General features: G+C 39.0%; 1 protein-coding gene and 1 non-coding gene across 2 annotated transcripts; both read left to right on the top strand.

The window, feature by feature from the left end:
* The first annotated feature begins 5,589 nt into the window (after positions 1–5,589).
* Positions 5,590–5,662, top strand: TRNAR-UCU (transfer RNA arginine (anticodon UCU)). Its single transcript has one exon. It is a non-coding gene; the product is annotated as a tRNA-Arg (tRNA).
* A 6,147-nt stretch (positions 5,663–11,809) lies between these two features.
* On the top strand, positions 11,810–12,742 carry LOC138439767 (olfactory receptor 2A12-like). The gene has a single exon (XM_069588861.1). The coding sequence runs from the start codon at positions 11,810–11,812 to the stop codon at positions 12,740–12,742; it is 933 nt and encodes a 310-aa protein (XP_069444962.1).
* The last annotated feature ends 3,018 nt before the right edge of the window (positions 12,743–15,760 follow it).

Below are 15,760 nucleotides of genomic sequence, written 5' to 3' on the forward strand. Positions count from 1 at the left end.
AGTTAAAAAGGTGTTGCATGACAGAAGTTATGGTAAAAAAGAGTTATCAACACTTATAATTTCTCATCATTTCTTATAACATTTATCTTTTTTCAAATACCCCATTGAAACAGTACATGCTAAAAGGACTTAAAAAAATAAGAAAGAACTCAATCCTGTGTAGGGAGAATTTCTGTCTCAGAGATAGCAAAACAATAAAATGATATTTAGGTGCAGTTGTAGATATGTATCTACCTGTAATCTGAAAACACTTCTATCTCTAAATTGACTTTCATTTAATAGGTGTCCATTAATGATTGAGCCAAGTATGCCTTATAATATTTATTCCTACTAAAATATAAAATATTGATGAACATAAATATTAAATAAGTACATGAAGTCTAAGACTTTTCAGAATAAATATTTTTGCCCTAGCCAATTCAAACATTAAAAGTCAAAAAAAAAAATGGAGACAGATGGTTATACCTTTTTGTATCCACAAAGCTACAATGCCTGTCACCATACTATCTTCATCAAAAGAAATAACATTATAATTGTGCTCAGTCATGTCCAACTTTTTGCAACCCTATGGACTGTAGCCCACCAGGCCCCTCTTGTCCATGTTATTTTTCAGGCAAGAATACTAGAGCAGGTTGCCATTTCCCTCCTCCAGGGGATCTTCCCAACCTGTGGATCAAACTTATCATTGTCTCCTATATTGGCAGGCAGATTCTAAACCACTAGCGCCACCTGGGAGGCCCTAAATTCAGAGGCTCTATCTGACTGTTTCTTCTGGCGAAGAAAATTGATTTTTCTGTAATAATCTGGCTTCACTTATAAAATATAGGAAAGATAGTAAAATTACTAAAATGTAAAAAGAAATTAAACACAACCTTAAAGGATGCAATCAGTGTTTTTAGTAGACCCGAAGAAGGGAGTCCAATTTGGTCTGAAATAGTTGAAGAGGCTCCATGAGTGTTTTGAAGGATTAGTATTGTGTTTGGAGTCAAGTGGGTAATACAAGGATAAAATTGACTTGAAACAAGGAATAAGAATTCGAGAGAAGTACTGGGGAATTTCCTGGGGCCTCCTTGGTAGCTCAGATTGTAAAGAATCTGCCTGCAATGCAGAAGACTGGGGTTCAGTTCCTGGGTCAGGAAGATCCCCTGGAGTAGGAGATGGCAACCCACTTTTGTATTCTTGCTGGAGAATCCATGGACAGAGGAACCTGGAAGTCTACAGACCATGGGTTCACAAAAAGTCAGACACGACTGAGTGACTAACACTTTCACTTTCACTGGGGAGTAGTGCTTGAATGAACAGAGTGTGCATTAGAGAATAAGGAAGTAAGTAGACTGAGGCTCTACTGGACACACAAGATTACCAGAAGAAAAAAAAAACAATTTACCTCCTCTTAAATATTTTTTTGTCTGCTCTGTATTACATTAAATATATATCTTCTATGTTAAAGTACTGCTTCCAACTCAGTTTAAGAACTAAGACACTCTAGAAAACTAAATTAAGATCAAAACCTAGGAAGACAGAACTATAAGGGCTTTGTAATCATCAAACAGTATCACTTAGAGTGTCAGAAGGAGGACAATTGAAAGAGACAGAGATTAAAAGAAAGGTGTAAATTTCAACTGTGTGGCCTTAATCTGCAATGAAGAAATAAAAATGTAGCTCTGAAATCTAGAGATGTTTGGAAAGGAGGACCAACTAAAGAAGGTTAAGGAGAGGTATAGCTAAATGGCCAAGTCAGAAATATTTGAAAGTGATAAAAGTGCAGTGATTACTTGGCAATATTTTCTACATTGGCGGTGCCTGTCTCCCTGAGATGATGTCTTAACAGGGTCCATAGCACTCCTCCCATGAGAGATCAAGAAATCACAGCTTCTCCTTTACGAACAAGGGGAGTTAGAAGTAGAACAACTTTGAGTCTAATAACATAAGCATTGAGACAAATTAATTTATGACATGATCTTGATTTTTTTTTTTTTAGTTTTCTGAGCTGAGTCTAACATAGTAGAGTAACAGCCTCACTCAGTCTCAGGAAAATACAAATACACACAAACAAATCCCAAACAAATGCCTATAATAATTCCAATGGCATACTGAAAAAACTAAGTGAATAACCATGGGAAATGCATTCACTGGCTCACTCACTAATGGGGAAGCAGCAGACACTTTAATTCTCTTTGGGGAGGACATGAGTAGAGCTGAAACACAGGCTTCTGTCCCCTGATCATTTTTCATGTCTTTAGGGAGGGGGTTGGGTCCAAATGATAGAAAAAGCCTTCACTCTATCATAGAATTCTGTGTCTGGGCTTCACCCCTCTATGAGGCCTCTGTGAGGAGAATCAATTGTCACCCGCCCTCCGTGTGAAGTTTCCTCTCAACCAGATGCCACGTTGAAAAGGACAGCACAGATTCCACACGGTAAGAGGGTTCATTAGTCATGAGAAAGCTTGGCAGGTGGAAACAGGAAAGGGGGAGTGAATGAAACCACTGCCTTCAGGTGTTAGAGACTCAAAGTCTTCCCCGTGCCCTAAGCCTAACTTTAGACTGTGATCCTGAGGGTATTTCTAGGGACCTCTACCTAGCGCCATTGTGCTTCCTTTGTGCTCAGCTGGTAAAGAATCCGCCCACAATGCAGGGACCTGGGTTCAATCCCTGGGTTGGGAAGATGCCCTGGAGAAGGGAAAGGCTCCCCACTCCAGTATTCTGGCCTGGAGAATTCCATGGACTGTACAGTCCACAGGGTTGCAAAGACTCGGACACGACTGAGCGACTTTCACTTTCGCTTCACTTTACCTAGCACCGTGCTGTGGCCTTGATGCCTCTGACCTCCCAGGACTCCTGTCCATGTCCCTTTCATCATCCTTCTGAGGCCACTCTTGGGTTTGTCACGACTGTGTCAGACAAGAGGGGTAAGCTCCATGTAGGACAGGATCTGGCTAAAGGGCTACAGAGAACATCAGAGGACACATGGCCCATGCGCCTCTTCTCCACAGAAAAATTCCTGAAGGCAGAGGCCCGTGGTCCGCTTACCCGGTGTCTCCTGGCATACAGATTCTGTTCCTTATTTTAGCAGAGAAATGTTATGACCTCTAACCTGCCTCTTTATGAAATTAGATCCAGAATTTGCTCTCCAGTATTGACTTCCACTCCTTATAGTAAATATTTAAATTCTAAGGTGGCTTATGTGAGTTAACTCATTTAACTTTTCAAACATCCTATGAGTTAAGGTTTATCCACCCCAATTTGCAGCTGCAGAAATGAAAGGACAGAGAGGAACAAAGAGATCACCAGCCTAGCCTACAACAAAGCCAGGACTTGAACCCATGCGGTCAGGACCGGAGACCATGTCTGCTTTTTATTTTTTTAAATTAGCAACTCATGAAGATTAAGCTATGTTGAAGCTACTAACAGAGAGAATAACTAAATCTGAGTAATTGTGAAAATTGGACAGATCTGTACTTCCTCGGTGCTTCGGCTTTGACAACCTGTATTCCGAGAGAGTGATCTACAGAAACATTTAATTGGAGTCAGTGTGGTATTCTAAATTATGCCCTGTTTTCTTTCGTAAGATTTACTTTCTCTCACATTGGTATTTTGGCATAGCAGAACTGCAATATAACTATTAAAACCTGCATGTTCTTCTTCAATCCAGAAGTGAGATTACTTTCCAGGATTCTTTTATTTTTTAAAATTCTATTCTAAGTTTAATTATAAAAATCATAATATAAAAAATTAATAGAAATGAGAATAAAGTGGTGTGTTTTCTATTTAAAATAAAAAGTAACCAAAACAAGCAAGGTAAGTGTGAAAGAATGTACATACCATAATTTTGTTGCCCCCTTATAATTGATTTACATTCCCAGTGATTTATATTCTCTTGGAACTGTGGTCCCTTTAATACAATTAGTAAAAGCTAACATTTATTTCTGGCTTCCCTGGTGACTCAGTGGGTAAGAATCCACCTGCAACGCAGGAGACACAGGTTTGATCCCTGGGTCGAAGGGAAGATCCCCTGGAGAAGGAAACGGTAACCCACTCCAGTATTCTTGCATGGCAAATCCCAAGGACAAGGGAGCCTGGTCAGCTACAGTCCTTGGGGTCACAAAAGAATCAGAAATGACCTAAACCACCATCACCCAACATTTATTTAACTCCTACTGTGTACCTGTTTAATGGTATTTTTTCTTATATCAGTCCCTTAGACCTTGCTGTCACCATCTTCCAGATGAAAACAATGATGCTGAGAATCAGTGGCTCAGGGTCACTGGTCCCCCTGCAGAGAGGGCAGTGGTGGGCTGCTGGCAGTGCTGCTGGCCCGGCTCTTTTCACCCCTTTTCAGGGATTTTGCTCTTTTCAGTTCCTGCTGATTTTCATGCTATGGAAGAACAGAGAGATGTATCCATGAGACCTTTTGCATAATTCTGTGCATTGAAGACTTTTCCTTCAGGGCAGCAAGATGGACCCTTAAAGGCATCTTCATTTCAGGTATTTGTATCTCTATTGTATCTGTCACAGCCTTTCTCTCATAGGAAAAAAACTCTAGCTTCTTGAACTGTGAAATTCAAAATGCAAAACCATACCAATATTTAAAGGGAAAAAAATCAATTTCACCTTACACTACATTTTTGTACTTTTCTTGTCCTGACAAACGAGTTGATAAACAACTATTATGTATAGACAGCCACCATGGTAGAGCTGTCGCCTCATGACTTTCCTACAAAACCGTGAGAAGTGCACTTGACATCAGTGGTCTGCCTGAATTTCACACCTGATGAAAAATGTTGTGTCATAATTCGTTCTGCTGCTGCTGCTGCTGCTGCTAAGTCACTTCAGTCGTGTCTGATTCTGTGCGACCCCAGAGACGGCAGCCCACTAGGCTCCCCCATCCCTGGGATTTGTCTCCTTATTTGTTGCTGCCTCTTGAAAATAGGTTTCTTCTAAGATAATAGTTTCTTTAAAATTTTTCTTGCCAAAAATATTGCATGTAAAACTATAATTTCAGATTGTTTGAATGACCAACTTGGATTTGTCCAACAATTCTAATCATTTGGGAAAGGGAGGCTAATGACTTGCCTATCCCTGTGCCTGCTACCCTGGGTCCCTGGTCTGGGTACAGTAGGAGCACAGATGCTTACAACACAGCTGAGCCCACTGGGCTTTTCCCTTGTTGCTCTCCCAGGATCCATCTCAGGCCCACACAGGCTTCCTGGCCCAAATCCTGACTTATCGTGTCTGTCCTTCAGGTTCTTGCTCACACTTCCCCTGCCGGAGGTCTCCTATGACTCATTCAAACACTCTCCTTGGAAAGAAATACACAGTTTCCTGTGTATATATTAGCCCTAATACTAGAATATGAGACTATTTCTGAAGTTATTTTAAAAATTTTGGTTATTACTTTTGTTCTTTCTTATTAAAAATGAACTTTAAAAAAAATATCACAAGAAGTTCATCCTGTAGGTATCCCAGAGATTAAGAGCTCTGAAACCCTCCTATTCAGCTTGAACCAGTGAGAGCAATCCACACAGTACTTGGTGTCTCCCCAAAGTGCCATATTCCATCCTGTCATTAAATTTGTATTGTCCAGGGACTTCCCTGGCAGTCCAGTGGTTAAGACTCTGCATTTCTACTGCAGGGGCCCCAGGTTCAATCCCTAGTCAGGGAACTAAGATACCACATCCTGCAAGGCTGCACAGAGCAGTCCAGAGATTTTTAAAATTTGTATTGTCCTGGAAATTGGCAGTTTCCCATTTCATATTTGCTAATGGGACTAATTCAACTAGGATATATATCCTTTAATTATGCTCCGTATGTGTGAATTTTAAAATAAATCAGTTAAGAAGAAGCCAAACAATTTCTCTCAGCTCAAATCAGATAACAGTTCAGTGACTTGGTAAGATATTTTATTGACCATAATTTGCTGCTATTTGGGAAACTCTAGTGAAGTGAATACTCATAACTTTGGAAATTAGTGAAAGAGAAACACCAAATCCGTGTAGGCATAGACACAGAAGTTCACATGCAGGAGGGTAAATGTCTCTGAAATCTGCAGTTTCATAGCACTCTGATCACATGTGTCTTCTAGTGAGCATATTGGTCAATCCCAGGAATATAAATAAGAGGCATTCACAGAGGCAAACACTGGCCTGTGTCATTCGAGTTCTATGCAGGGAAAGTGGAGGCTTTCATGAGTCCATCTTAGATACACAGTCCTTCTAGGAAGCAGTTTGATACTAAGTGACTTTTTCTAAGTAATTGATATAAAAATTCCTGGACTAGAGGACTGCTAAATTCCCTGTAACTTCTCATTCTGAATTTACATGTATTGGTTTTATTATTGTTTTCAGTGTTTTGGTTTTTAAATCTGAAATCCCCAGAAGCTACCTTACAGATAAAAAGAGCATTGAAATATACTTTGCATGACAAAGGTCACTTTCTTTGATCTGTGCAACAATAAAACTTAGCTTTGTCTGTGCTCCTCCTCGCAATTTGGTTGATGTTGCAATAATTTTCAAGCTGATTTATAATCTGTTTCCCCTTTTATTCAATAGAAGATCTTGATCTTTTTCTCTGTTTGGACAATTCAGGAAAAAAATGTCTCTAAAGAAAAATGAGATTGAGGTTTTCAATTTCTCCTTTCTTGCCAAAAGTTAACTATATCATAATGTCATGACTTATTCCTCCCATTTGAAGCTCTAAGAAAATCAGCTCAAACTTGAGATTTTGGTTATACTTGGTATTAGTTGTTTTCAGCAGGAATATAATGCCTTATATTATTATTGTTGTTGCTCAGTCGCTGTCATGTCTGACTCTTTGTGACCCTATGGACTACAGCACGCCAGGCTCCTCTGTGTTCATTATCTTCCAGAGGTGGCTCAAATTCATGTCCGTTGCATCGGTGATGCTATCTATCTCATCCTCTTCTGCCTTCTCCTTTTCCTTCAAACTTTCTCAGCATCAGGATCTTTTCCAACGAGTAAGTTATTCACATCAGGTGGCCAAAGTGTTAGAGCTTCCGCTTCAGCATCAGTTCTTCCAAAGAATATTCAGGGTTGATTTCCTTTAGGATGGACTGGTTTGATTCCCTTGCTGTCCAAGGGACTCTCAAGAGTCTTCTCCAGCATCACAGTTCAAAAGCATCCATTCTTCAGTACTCAGCCTTCTTTTTGATCCAACTCTCATATACATACATGACTACTGGAAAAACCATAGCTTTGACTATACCAATCTATATTGGCAAAGTGATATATTTGGGGGGTTTTTTTGTTATTTTTTAATTTATTTTTTACTTTTATTTTTATTTTTTTTATTTTTTAAATTTTAAAATCTTTAATTCTTACATGTGTTCCCAATTTGTTTTTTAATACATTGTCTGAATTTGTCATAGCTTTCCTTCCAAGGAGCAATCAATCGTCCTTTAACTTCATGGCTGCAGTCACCATCTGCAGAGATTTTGGAACCCAAGAAGAGAAAATCTGTCACTGCTTCCACTTTTTTCCCTTCGACTTGCCATAAAGTGATGAGACCAGAAGCCTTGATCTTAGTTTTTTGAGTGTTAAACTTTAAGCCAGCTTTTTCACTCTCCTCCTTTACCCTCATAAAGAGGCTTTTTAGTTTCTCTTCACTTTCTGTTTTTAGAGTGATATCATCTGCATATCTGAACTTGTTGATATTTCTCCCAGCAGTCTTGATTCCAGCTTGTGAGTCATCCAGCCTGGCATTTCACCTGATGTAGTCCTCATAGATGTTAAATAAGCAAGACAGCAATATATAGCCTTGATGTACTCCTTTCCCAATTTTGAACCAGTCAGTTGATTCATGTAAGGTTCTAACTGTTGCTTCTTGACCCGCATACAGATTAATCAGGAGACAGGTAAGATCGTCTGGTATTCTCATTTCTTTAAGAACTTTCCGCAGTTTGTTGTGATCCAGATAGGCAAAGGCATTAGCTTAGTCAATGAAGCAGAAGTAGATGTTTTTGTGAAATTCCCTTGCTTTTTCTATGATCGGGCAAATGTTGGCAATTTGATCTCTGGTTCCTCTGCCTTTTCTAAATCCAGCTTGTATATCTGGAATTTCTCAGTTCACATATTGCTGAAGCCTAGTTTGAAGGATTTTGAGCATAACCTTGCTAGCATGTGAAATGAGTGCAACTGTTTGGTAATGGGAACATTCTCTGGCATTGCCCTTTGGGATTGGAATGAAAACTGACCTGTTCTAGTCCTGTGGCCACTGCTGAATTTTCCAAATTTGGTGACCTATTAAGTGCAGCATTTCAACAGTATCATCTTTTAGGATACAAAATAGTTCAACTGGAATTCCATTACTTTGTTCGTAGTGATGCTTCTTAAGGCCCACTTGACTTCACATTCCAGGATGTCTGGCTTTAGGTTAGTGTCTACACCATCATGGTTTTCCAGGTCATTAAGACCTTTTCAGTATAGTTTGTGTATTCTTGCCACCTCTTTTTAATATCTTCTGCTTCTGTAAGTCTTACGGTTTCTGTCCTTTATCTTGCCCATCCTTACATGAAATGTTCCCTTGATATCTCCAATTTTCTTGAAGAGATCTCTAGCCATTCCTATTCTATTGTTTTCCTCTATTTTTTTTGCATTGTCCATTTAAGGAGGTCTTCACACCTCTCTCTGCTATGCTCTGGAACTGTGCATTCACTTAAGTAGATCTTTCTCTTTTTCCCTTGCTTTTCACTTCTTTTCTCAGCTATTTGTAAAGCTTCATCAGACAACCATGTATAAGCATAAGGGATTTGATTTAGGTCATACCTGAATGGTCTAGTGGTTTTCCCTACTTTCTTCAATTTAAACCTGAATTTTTCAATAAGGAGCTCATGGTCTGAGCCTCAATCAGCTCCAGTTCTTATTTTTGCTGACTGTATAGAGCTTCTCCATCTTAGGCTGCAAATAATATAATCAATCTGATTTCAGTATTGACCTTTTGGTGATATCCATTTGTAGAGTCCTCTCTTGAGTTGTTGGAAAAGGGTGTTTACGATGATCAGTGTGTTCTGTTGACAAAACTCTGTTAGCCTTTGCCCTGCTTCATTTTGTACTCTAAAGCCAAACTTGCCTGTTACTCTAGGTTTCCCCTGACTTCAACTTTTGTATTCTAACCCCCTATGATGAAAAGGACATCTTTTTGGTGTTAGTTCTAGAAGATCTTGTAGGTCTTCCTAGAACCAGTCAACTGATATTAAATACTAGATTTTAAAAAATGAATGTCTTATTTTATCCTGTGATAATGCACAGGTTTATTAAAAAAACAAACAAAACTACAGTAAACAAACAATACATACAAAATGTAAGACCCTCCATAATGCTATTCTCTAGAGTTATCAATTGAGATCTCATGTATAACTTAAAGAATCTTCCTACATGTTTATAAATAGGCCCTAAAGACATATTCAGAGAAGGCAATGGCAACCCTCTCTAGTACTTTTGCCTGGAAAATCCCATGGACGGAGGAGCCCGGTAGGCTGCAGTCCATGGGGTCGCAAAGAGTTGGACACGACTGAGTGACTTCACTTTCACTTTTCACTTTCATGCATTGGAGAAGGTAATGGCAGCCCACTCCAGTGTTCTTGCCTGGAGAATCCCAGGGACGGGGGAGCCTGGTGGGCTGCCGTCTATGGGGCTGCGCAGAGTTGGACACGACTGAAGCAACTTAGCAACAAAGACATATTGTGTATAGATACGTTAGTATTTTAAAATATAATCATATTACATATCCTTTGACTTTATGTGAAAAAATTTTTCTTCCACCCTATAAAGATCTGTATTATCCTTTTTAATGACTGCACAGGAAGATGAGATTGTTGGATAGCATCACCAATTCAATGGACTTGAACTTGGGCAAACTCTGGGAAATAGTAAGGGACAGAAAAGCCTGGCATGCTGCAGCCCATGGGGTAGCAAAGAGTCAGACATGCATGACTTGGTGACTAAAAAACAACAGTGGTATTATATATTATAATATATAACATATATTACAATATATCATAAATAATATATAATAAAAATATACAATGGTATTATATATTATAAAATGGTTTTATATATTATAAAATTAGCCAAAATTTCAGTTCATCTCCAGCTTTCAAATTTTAAGTCAATTCTAAATTTTCAAAACTGTAAACTGGATAACAGTGAATAATTCCAACCTCTTGGTCACTATGTTTCGTGAACATTAGACTTTTTTCTGTTCCCATTACTCACCAAGCTCTTTCTGCCCAAGACTCTGCCGTTACTCTTCCCTGTGCAGGAAGCAGTCCACTTGGGCTGTTGTCAGGTGGCACTCACTTTATCACTTAGATTCCACCCATGTGTCTCCTCTTTAAGACTTCTCCCAACAATCCCAGCTAAAGGAGCCTCTCCAAACCTAGTCACTTTCTATTATTTTTCCCTGTTCTTTTTCCATCATAATGCTTTTCCATCAACACCTATTTTATGTTTTTTTGTACTTTTGGTGTTTTAGGGGTGGTAATTAACCACGACATCTCTTTGCTTCATGTTAGGTTGTCTCTGGAAAAAAATGTGAGGAAATGTAAAGAGACGGCACCTGGTTACAAGACTTCTTAGTGTGATGTTGCCATCCATCCCTTTCATGACCACTCTCCTATGGATAGACCTAGGCACTGCCCAGGACAAGCTCCCTAGAGAGACTAACCAATGGATGCTCCAGCTGACCCTACTCCCTGTGACTGACTCAGAATCCAACAGAACAGCAGTAGGTGGTCAGCATGGTAACAGGTGATGAGGAAGGGATTCAGGAGATATGATGGCAATGATAGTTGCCATAACTGGGAAGATACTGCAACAACTAAAGATTCTTTTCACGACAGATTCTCAAATTTGCCTCTGTGTTATGTTATAAAGGAAAAAGAGAAAAGAGGTGAATAAAATGTAATTAACAGGCAAGAGTCATCTTTAAATACACCCACAGAGAATGTAAATTCATTTTCACGTTTTGAATTGCATACTTTAAAAGGGTGCAGAAATGTTGCCTTGCTTAACTGAATTTAAGACAATATGTGTGCCTGTGTTCATCTACTCTAATAATTTTTCACTTAGGCTTAAATTTCAGGATCAGGTGCTGACAAAAAAGTAAATAAGACAATAAAAATAAAATTGCAAACTCTGGAGATGGGAAAGAAATGGCAGAAGATGTCCACTGTTGAGAGGAGTCTTACGCAAAGTTTGAAATACTAAAAAATTAAGAGGTTATTTAATAAGGGAATTCAAATCTGAAATAAGTGGATAGAAAAGCATATGAGAAGGTAAGTGGAATAAGCAACATGTAAATAACAAAGTATCATAAACATTTTGTTTCTTGAACCAAGAAGATGAGCAAGATTAGGAGATGAAACTACCTCTTACTACATATGGCCTGTCAGGGTTGTCTCTCTTCTAAGCACATTAATAATCAACACTCACACCTTTGAAGGGAAGCCAGGATACTTGAATTTTACAAAACAGTGCATGTCTGTATTTGTATGTATACTATTACACAGAGTATATAATAATGCATTTTTCCTGTTATCATATATTTTATTATCTATAATATATTTTCCATACCTTATTATCCATTGATACAAGGGGAATTTGTTTCTGACTTGTATGATCATACCAAGTTTGTGTAAACAGTATATCTATTAATAAATTATAGAAAACCCACTCAAAGTAATACATTTCCAAATGCTCACTTTGTTACACTCAGAAGGTATTTTGTGTCATGATTTCCCTACAGCTCTGACCTTCTATTGAAGCTTGGGGCTTCTCTGTCTCTGCTCAGGAGCATGGGAGGCAACCAGACACGGATCACAGAAGTCACCCTCCTGGGATTCCAGGTCGATTCAGCACTGGAGTTTTTCCTCTTTGGACTTTTCTCTCTCTTCTACACCCTCACCCTTCTGGGGAATGCAGTCATCCTGGGGCTTATCTGCTTAGACTCAAGACTGCACACCCCCATGTACTTCTTCCTCTCACACTTGGCCATCATCGACATGTCCTATGCCTCCAACAATGTCCCCAAGATGCTGGCAAATCTTGTGAGTCAGAAAAGAACCATCTCCTTTGTTCCTTGCATTATGCAGACATTTTTGTACCTGGCTTTTGCTGCTTCAGAGTGCCTGATTTTGGTGGTGATGGCCTATGACAGGTATGTGGCCATCTGCCACCCCCTTCATTACACTCTCATCATGAGCTGGAGAGTGTGCACTGTCCTGGCCAGCGCTTCCTGGGCATTTAGCTTTCTATGGGATCTTGTCCACTTAGTTCTCATCCTGAAGCTGCCCTTCTGTGGGCCTCATGAAATCAACCACTTCTTTTGTGAAATCCTGTCTGTCCTCAAGTTGGCTTGTGCAGATACTTGGCTGAACCAAGTTATCATCGTTGCATCCTGTGTTTGCATTTTAGTTGGGCCCCTCTGCCTGGTGCTGGGCTCCTATGCGCGCATCCTGGACGCCATCCTGAGGATTCAGTCCGCTGAGGGCTGCAGGAAGGCTTTCTCCACCTGCTCCTCCCACCTCTGCGTGGTCGGGCTCTTCTTCGGCACTGCCATCGTCTTGTACATGACCCCCAGATCCAGCCATTCTCAGGAACAAAGGAAGATTCTGTCGTTGTTTTACAGCCTTTTCAACCCTATGCTGAATCCCTTAATCTATAGTTTGAGAAACACAGAGGTGAAGGGTGCCCTGAGGAAAATTCTAGGGAAGAAGAGGTCAGTGTGAGGGATGGTTTGGAGTGTCCTATGTAAGCCTGTCTTCATGAGTCTGGACCTTTGAATGCTCTTTTGAAACCATTAATTTAACAAATTAGCACCCTTTATCTTCAAAATTTTTAAAAACTGTGAAAATAAATACTCATATTTAGTCATTGATAGCAAACCTGAAATAAACATCATAAATAAGAAAATTATAATCTAATCCTATTCTTTAACACAGGTGCAAATATCTTAAAATATTAGTAAATCAAGTAATAAAAAATACTAAATTATGATAAAATTTTTATCTCTAGAATGCAAAAATTGTATAACTTTCAAAGAGTGAAAAAAAATTGGCCCATTAACAAATTAAAGTATCCATTGTCAGTAGATCAAAGCAAGTGCTTGATAAAATTTAACATCAGTTCATGATAAAGCTCTTTACAACCTAGCATAACAATACACATTCCTAGAAAAAAATTTATTAAAAACCCCAGTACCATAAACATTCACATATCAGACATTATACTTAATGGTAAAATGCTAGTATCTTTCTCCATAAAATAAAAAATAAAATAAGATGTACATCATCACCACTTGTTTTCCTTATTTTTCAGATTTTTATTAGATATATTAATATGTACAGTTAAACAAAAAGAAGAGATATATGTGTATGTGGGTATCTGTCACGTGAGATACCCACATGAGAAGGAATAGATAAATTATGTGTTTTTGTTGTGTGGCTAGCTTATGTCTAATTCTTTTATGACCTCATGGACTGTAGCCCTCCAGGCTCCTCTGTCCATCAGATTTACCAGGGAAGAAAACTGGAGTGGATTGCCATTTCCTTCTCCAGGGGATCTTCTTGACCCAGCGATTGAACCTGGATCTCCTGCATTGACAGGTGGGTTGTTTACCACTGAGCCACCAGGGAAGCCCAAATGAATTATGATCATATGCAGATAGTGTGATGGCATTTGTAGGAAATCCAAATGAATCTTTTTGTATATTAGTGAAATGATGAGAAATTTAAACAAGATAACTTGATATAAGATCAATATAAATATCTATTATATATTTATATAACAAATAATTAAAATAAATTTTTTCCAAAATGCTAAAAGCAGGACTTAATTTTTAAATGTTTAGGAATAAATCTAAGAGTGTGTGCTTGGTCACTCAGTCATGTCCAACTCTGCGACCCTGTGGATGTAGCCCACCAGGCTCCTCTTTCCATGGGACTCTCCAGGCAAGAATTCTGGAGTGAGTTGCCATGCTCTTCTCCAGGGGATCTTCCCAACCCAGGGATTAAACCCAGGTCTCCCGCATTGCAGGCGGATTCTTTACCATCCAAGTACTAAATCTATAAAGAGACAATTAGAAAAATTTATTGAGGCACTGTGCTAACTAAACAGATATGAAATGTGAGATATGCCAAGGTTTCAGACTGAGAAACATAATGTTTAAACGATTCAACCTCCTCAAGCTGATTAACATATTTAATGTTAGTATCTTACAATATCCCAGTGGAATATGTGAGTATAAGCAGAACACTTTAGAATTCGACAAGCTGATTCTAACATACATGCTGCCATGGCTAGTCCAAACACATTTAAAAAAGATTAAGTATAAGGTGAGAGGAATTGATTCTGCAGATAACGATATCTGCTACAGAGTGCCAATAAGTAAAATAGTGCAGTCTTCATCCTTGGGTTGACCAATAAACAAACTGAACAGAGCATAGATGCTGATGTCTATGATTAGAAACTGGCTGTATGGAAGGTGTGGCTTGGTAGACCACTGGGGAAAGGGAGGGGTGTTGCAGAAAACAGCTCTGGCATGACTGAGTAACCATGCGGATACTCATGCATGAAAAACTCAGGCTCAGTGTTTTTAAGACCTAATGGCAAAGGCAAAACTATAAAGCTCTTAGGAAATATGGAAGGGAAAGATTTTTAAATTAATATACAAAATTGTTAGTCTCCAGAGAAACACTAATACATTTGAATAGATTGATTTAGATAGATCAAGAATGCATGTTAATCAACAAGGAGCATAAAAAGAATGAGAAGACATGGAATTGTCTTCAACAATTCTGATTTATCAAGTCTCAAACATCACTTCCTCAAAAACCAGTGTATTTCAGAGTCTTACTTGTCTTGACCAGGTAATTTTCCATCATGGTAGCTCAGCTGGTAAAGAATCCACCTGCAATGCAGGAGACCCTGGTTTGATCCCTGGGTCAGGAACATCCCTTGGAGAAGGGAACAGCTACTTACTCCAGTGTTCTTGCCTGGAGAATTCCATGGACAGAGGAGCCTGGCAGGCCCCAGTCCATGGGTTGCAAAGAGTTGGACACGACTGAACAACATCTAAGTTTTCAGTCCATTGTGTCTTTTTTCCATAGCATTATACACTAACTGAGGTTATCCTCCCTGTAAAGTTACTATTTTTAACACGAAAGATCACTGGTAAGCATTAACTTTGCCTTCCTCATTGCTGTGTTCATCATATCTAGAGCAAAACTAAGTACAGACAAGGCCCTCAGGAAATCTTTGCTGACTAACTTTGTCTCCTATATTTTTTATTAAAAAAAAAAATTGTACGTTGGAGTGTAGTTTTTTAAATTTATTTATTTTTAATTGAAGGATAATTGCTTTACGTATTATGTTGGTTTCTACCAAACATCAACATGAATCAGCCATAGGTTTACCCATGGAGTATAGCTGATTAACAATGTTGGGTTAGCTTCAGGTGTGCAGCAAAGTGGTTCAGTCACACATACACCTGTGTTGTTGTTGTTGCTGTTCACTAAATCCTGACCAACTCTTTGGCACACCAAGGCCTGAAGCTCACTAGGCTACCCTGTCCTTCACTGTCTCCCAGCGTTTGTTCAAATTCATGTTCATTAAGTCAGTGATGCTATGTAACTATCTCATCTTCTGCCACCCTTTTCTCCTTTTGCCTTCAGTCTTTCCCAGCATCAGGATCTGCTGGGGTCCAGCCCCGGTGGATCCAGGGAATTCGAAGGGTGGACGGCGTGGAA

Source organism: Ovis canadensis, chromosome 4 (assembly GCF_042477335.2).
Source record: "Ovis canadensis isolate MfBH-ARS-UI-01 breed Bighorn chromosome 4, ARS-UI_OviCan_v2, whole genome shotgun sequence".
Lineage (NCBI taxonomy): Eukaryota > Metazoa > Chordata > Mammalia > Artiodactyla > Bovidae > Ovis > Ovis canadensis.